Source organism: Octodon degus, unplaced genomic scaffold (assembly GCF_000260255.1).
Source record: "Octodon degus isolate 3935 unplaced genomic scaffold, OctDeg1.0 scaffold00087, whole genome shotgun sequence".
Taxonomy (NCBI): domain Eukaryota; kingdom Metazoa; phylum Chordata; class Mammalia; order Rodentia; family Octodontidae; genus Octodon; species Octodon degus.
In genome coordinates, this window is record NW_004524663.1 from 7,561,977 (window position 1) to 7,567,978 (window position 6,002).

The 6,002-nt window shown below is 39.7% G+C and overlaps 1 protein-coding gene across 6 annotated transcripts in view; it reads left to right on the plus strand.

Annotated features, from left to right (window-relative positions):
- The window catches only part of Smarca2 (SWI/SNF related, matrix associated, actin dependent regulator of chromatin, subfamily a, member 2), a 189,710-nt gene that overhangs the window by 75,018 nt on the left and 108,690 nt on the right, over positions 1-6,002 (plus strand). For all 6 annotated transcript variants that reach the window (XM_023721884.1, XM_023721874.1, XM_023721877.1 and 3 more), the window contains exons 16-19: positions 197-263; positions 925-1,035; positions 3,564-3,806; positions 5,399-5,512. In XM_023721884.1, coding sequence (XP_023577652.1) covers positions 197-263; positions 925-1,035; positions 3,564-3,806; positions 5,399-5,512 — 535 coding nt within the window. The remainder of the gene's footprint in view (positions 1-196; positions 264-924; positions 1,036-3,563; positions 3,807-5,398; positions 5,513-6,002) is intronic.

Consider the following 6,002-nt stretch of genomic DNA (forward strand, 5'->3'; position numbering starts at 1 on the left):
GAAGCACAAAGTCATGCTTCATAGCAACTTATTTCCAACTTATCTCTTATTTCTGCACTTTTAAATAAGCATGTAGTTGAGATATTTTATATTCTTTAGCCCCTTCTAAGCCAAGGCCTGAAGATAAAGAACATCTTTTAAGCACTGACCTTTTTCTGAATGTCTTTCTTTTTCTATATTTTTTGTTGTTCTGTAGGACTCTGTCTAACTGGACATATGAATTTGACAAGTGGGCTCCTTCTGTGGTGAAGATTTCTTATAAGGTTTGGAGTGCTGTATTTATATATAAATGTGGAAAAGCAAAAATTAGACCCTGTTTTCTTCATTCCATATGCACATCTGTGAACTGTATTCGGCTGTAAAGTTTTGTCATGTACATCATGTACCAAACAGTGAGAGTTAATCATCCCAAGAAGATTACTGTAATAAACCATAATTACTTTCAGATAGTGAAATGCAGAAGAAAATTGTTAATTATCATATTGCGAGGTTTCTGAAGAGAGTAATACAAATGACAAATACCGCACACTCTGTGCGCTGCTGCCTGGCTTGCTGCGGCTGCTCTGCTGCTGAAGGTCCTGCAAAGTCAGGCAATTACCCGGGCTCCCAGCCACCCACCACCCATGCCCACAGAAATGCAGCCTTTCAGCCAAGCAGCAGGTTCCCTGTGACTGCAAGCTTGCTGCAGTTTCCTTTTATCTTTTACTCCATCAGTCACAAGTGGGAAAACCTTCCTGTCAGGGTTTGGAAAGTGTCAGGATGTGTGTGATGTAGCTGAGACTTTCTTCACGGGTGATGGATCAGCATATAATAATGCACCTATGCACATATGTCACATGTCTGGGCTCCATTAAGCCATGAATTGTGAGGAACGGTGCACAAGCACTTTCATTGGGTAACTGGTATGTTTTTCTCTCCATTCAGGGTACCCCTGCAATGCGCCGCTCCCTGGTCCCCCAGCTACGGAGTGGCAAGTTCAATGTCCTCTTGACTACTTACGAGTACATTATAAAAGACAAGCACATTCTTGCAAAGGTATGCTTTTTGAAAAAAATTCTTTCATCTCTAATTATAGGCTATCTCGCCGGACTGCAAAGTGTTCACCAAATTATACTCAATGGTATAATTTGATCATTGGATGTCTGGTCTCTTTCTTTTCTTTTTTTTCCCATAAGTCTGATACATTTTGGTGATAGGCTTTAGTTTTTTTGCACACCACTGTCTTTTCCTATGTGTGTGTGTTTGATCCTGGACTCTTCCCTATCTTCTCATACTTAATATGTTACCTATTTTAAGAACTTCACCTGGGTTCACATTGCAACTTTTTTCCTACAACAGCCTTGAGCGTTCTTGGGAAGAAATAATTATTTTTATTGCCCTGGGTTATTGTCAGTGTAACTTCATTCCTTTTTTGCCTCTATCTCTTTCCCTGGGAAGATAAGCAGGCACCTCTCCATATGGACTCCCCGTATGAGCCTTTGTCCAAGCTGAGGTGCATGTGTTATATCTGTTTGCAGTTCTTTTCTGATAAAGTAATGGGCAATCATTGTTCAGAGCACTGAGGTCTCTTCCTGTGAGTATTTAGAGGGTGCTGAGAAAGAGTTGCTTCTGTGCCCTGTGAATGTCTTCATTCATATGTCCTAAGTTATTCGTTAGCCAAAAAATAGAAGGGTTTCCCCCCTTCATGTCATCTTTTCTCCTAGGATGGTTGTGTAGAAAAATGAAAGTACTATTTTTCATGAAGTAATCATAGGAACTTATTTTTTTTCCCTCGATAATTTCTCTTACCCCATGGGGTTTTGGAAACCACTATAATCTGAAACTAAGTTATACCCAGCATTGAGCAGACTCCTTTTTTCTGCCGTTTGTTCTCTCCCTGCATTAAACTTTGGCTGTGGGAACTGAGTTCCCTTCATGGCATCATAGGAAATAACATAAAGAAAGCATGTTCCCAGGGGAGGTTTAATAATTGAGATGGCACTGACAACAACGCTGCATTCCTGCCCCTCGTGCTCAGAGATGAATTTGGCAGTGTCAAAAATGATGCGCTTCCAATATTACTGTGGGAGTGTGCTTGTCCATTTGAGATCCTTTTAAAAAAATCCATATCATGTCTTCTGCATGTGTATTTCAAAATTCATTGGAGATGCCTGGTAATGAGATGCATTGCTTTTATTTGTTACTCGAGAAATGGAGCTATGGAAGGGGCAGTAATTTTTTTCCAAGAGAAGACCTAATTAGTAGGAAACCCAACAGCAAAACCAGCGGCCTCTGATTCCATGTGTACTATTTCATAAGCTAAATTAGGCAAGGAAGTAGATTTAGAAAATTTATTTAAATACATTTCTATCTGCCAGTGTTGAGTTTGGGACAATTGATAGTACAGCTGTAATCATTCTTAAGCCCTTTTCTTGGAAGTGGTAGGGGAAGGAAAAATTTATGGTAGTTTCTTTCACTTGTACCTCTCTGTCTAAATTATGATTTTATTCCTTTTCCCAGTATTACTAGTGCTTCTAATGGAAAAGGCAAGGATGCCATGGCAGTCTGCTTGGCTGCTGCCTCTCTCTCAGAAGAGCTTGGCTACAGGGTCTGGGGACATCCAAACTACAAGTGCTTTTCTTGGTCACTCTGTTGCTGTGTAGGGAGAGGGTAGGCGAGTGGAACATTCTTCCTTACAGTCACTTTCAGAAACTGAGCAGTGACCTTGAGAGGGCTGAAGTATCAGAGAGGATGAAACTCTGGATTTAGGAAAGGGGATGGTATTATGCGCATGCTCAACTTTTTCTATGATAGTCATCTTGAGACAGTTTGTTGTGTATAATTCTGGAGTAGTGGCACAAATGGAAGAATGGTATTTTGTGTTGCCTCTTTCTCAGTGAGGACATTTTAAATACAACACAGGCGATCCTAGACCTGGCGAATAAGGAATATACTTGAACCAAGGGAGCCTCTTTGTTTAGCATAATTTTTTTAACAGAAGCACAATGTTTAGATTTTTATGTGAAATATTACAATATATCAATGTTAGGAACCCATTCAAATCAAAGAAAATAAAACACTTAGTCAAGCCTTAAAGATACCCAGCCCAGTGGATTAGAAAATGGAGCTGAAGCCAAAAATATTTCAGCTACAGACACCTGCTAGGGCCATCTTGGAGAAACCAGTCCTTACTTTCTGTTTCCAGTGGGTATCTCTGTTCTGTAGTTAGTATGGAGAGAGGCAGTATGACCCAAAGTCAGTAAGAGGAGCATTGGATAAGGAGAGGCAGGACCTGAGGGCTGGATCAACAATTTTATTGGGGGTTCAAATTTCCTTCCTTGTAAAAGGATGACTTGGAATCCCGTATCCTTTAAGGAGCACTGTTACTTTAATATCCCATAATCACATGGTGTTTTATGCACTCTGTCAGGCATGAGAAGTGGTCTGTCCGTTGAGGTGCTTTCATCTTCTGGGGCATCAGACTGTATCATGTACCAAATGTGGGCTCTTTGGGTTTCCACACCCCCAATTACCTGCTGTATGTTCCTTTCCTCACCACATGTGGCCTTCCTCTTGTGTTGCAGATTCGGTGGAAATACATGATCGTGGATGAAGGCCACCGAATGAAAAACCACCACTGCAAGCTGACTCAGGTCTTGAACACTCATTATGTGGCCCCCAGAAGAATCCTCTTGACTGGAACCCCACTGCAGAATAAGCTCCCTGAACTCTGGGCCCTCCTCAACTTCCTCCTCCCTACAATTTTTAAGAGCTGCAGCACATTCGAACAGTGGTTTAATGCTCCGTTTGCCATGACTGGCGAAAGGGTACTTCTCTAACTTTTGGGGTGTTTTTCTCTATCTCATAACAATGAAATCAAAGGGCCTGAAGAACATTAGAACCAAGGAGAACTCACAGGGTGGTTATAGTGTTATGTGCTTTATGGAGCCAGTCATTGGGTAGATATGGTCTCCTCCCAGGATTATTTTCTTCTCTGAACCTGGAGGTATGCATGGGCCTCCTAACACCTTCCCTTTGGCCAGCATGTTCCTTGTCCCTAGAGAATGCTTCTGACGGGTGGAACACAGACCCACAGAGGCTACTAGGAAGGTGAACATGGGTATATTTGTTGAATTAATTGAACCAGACTAACTCAACCAATTGAATGAAAACCCTAAAGCAGATCTTTCCTTGTTATAAACTTGGACTTCCCCTCAAAGTATTTCCATAAAGAGTTTGTGTATAAAACCAAACTAGTTTACATGGAATTTCTTGCACACATTTAAAAAAAATTTTATAAGGCTTCATTTCATGTGTACAGAAATATGCTTGAATTCTTGAAGTAACCATTTTCAATTTTATTCCTTCAGGTGTATTATTTCTATTCCTTCTCTTAGAACTCACTTATGAAAACACTAATGGTTCCTCAACTATAGGAATGAAAGCCACTAAGAATGAATTAGGAGCATTTATGTTTAAACTCTGTTGCCCTTTAGTCATGAGGTACCTCCGAGGCACACATGCCATCTGTGGCTACTTAACTGGCTTTCCCATTTGTAGAGTAGTGCCAGTTGATTCTGCCCCCTGGAGGTTCATAGTGGAAAGGAAATGGAAATGTAGAGGATTTTCTCATTAGGACTAAACTTGAACAAAATCAGGGCAGACCAAAAGAGAATTATGGTATAGAGCAACTTGGAGACTTACCAGCATGAAAGGGGTCTACGGTGATTCCTCTTCCTGTTCTCTTATTACATTTCTGAAACAACCACATCAAGGTCTAACTGAAGTGTTCAGCTTGAAGAAGAAACACATTAACTCTTGTCTTTTCTCTGCTATTGTCTCAGCATCCAATGAGGGTTTTTTAATTGTGTGTTTAGTTTTGCTGTGCTAGGGACTGAGCTCAGGGCCTGTTGCATCATGCATACTAGGCAAATGAGCTACACTCTCAAAACTTGTCCACTTTAAAAAAAATTTATTTTGACAAAGGATCTTTCTAGGTTGCCCAGGCTGGCCTTGAATTTATGGATTTGCTGCCTAAGCCTCCCAACTAGCTGGAATTTCTGGATACTACTGATCTAGAAGCTGGTTTCTGTACCCCTTTCTAGAGAACACAACATTAAGGCAATGATAGCCATTGTCCTTTACAATGGACAGATGGGAAAACAATTTGAAGGTGTGGATGGTTAGTGTAAGCCTGGTTTTAATGCATGTAAAATTTCATTTATGCATTGAAACACACAACAAATATACGTAATACTTTATTGGTTTTTTTTTTTTTTGGTGGAACTAGGAATTGAATTCAGGCCCTTGCGCTTACTGGGAAGCACTTATTCCACTGAACCATCTCCCCAGCCCCCTAATACTTTATTGTATGAAATATCCTTTAAGAAACCCACATTCATCTGAAGTTCCTTTGTAGGTGGACTTAAATGAAGAAGAAACCATCCTGATCATCAGGCGTCTACACAAGGTGCTGAGACCATTTTTATTGAGAAGATTGAAGAAAGAAGTTGAATCTCAGCTTCCAGAAAAAGTATGTTTTTTTTTTTTTTTCTTGTTATTTTGGGGATTTTGGTTTTTATTCTTTTATTTTTGTTTTGTTGAGACACACTGTCATTATGAAATCCAGGATAACCTTGAACTCACGGTCCTCTTGCCTCACCCTCTTAAGTCCCAGACATTATAGGCATGGAAAGAACATGTTACAAATGCAAAAGTTGTGGGACTTTTATTTTATCCCTGCAAATATATTTGAAATGCCTGGCCCTAAGCCACATTTCTGAAATAGCAGACTTATATATTAGTTACAGGTATCTTTTTTTTTTTTTTATTTACAGGTATCTTGAATGTATCAGAAGTTTTCTTTTTTTTTTTTTTTTTTTAATCACTTAGAGAAGGGGAATTGCAGCATTTTCAGCCTAGTTCTCAAAGGCTTTAGGCAAGATTTTCCAAAATTATCAAATTCATTGGGTCTCATTGCATTTTAATTTTAGATTTTTAAAAATTTAATGACCTTAATGAGT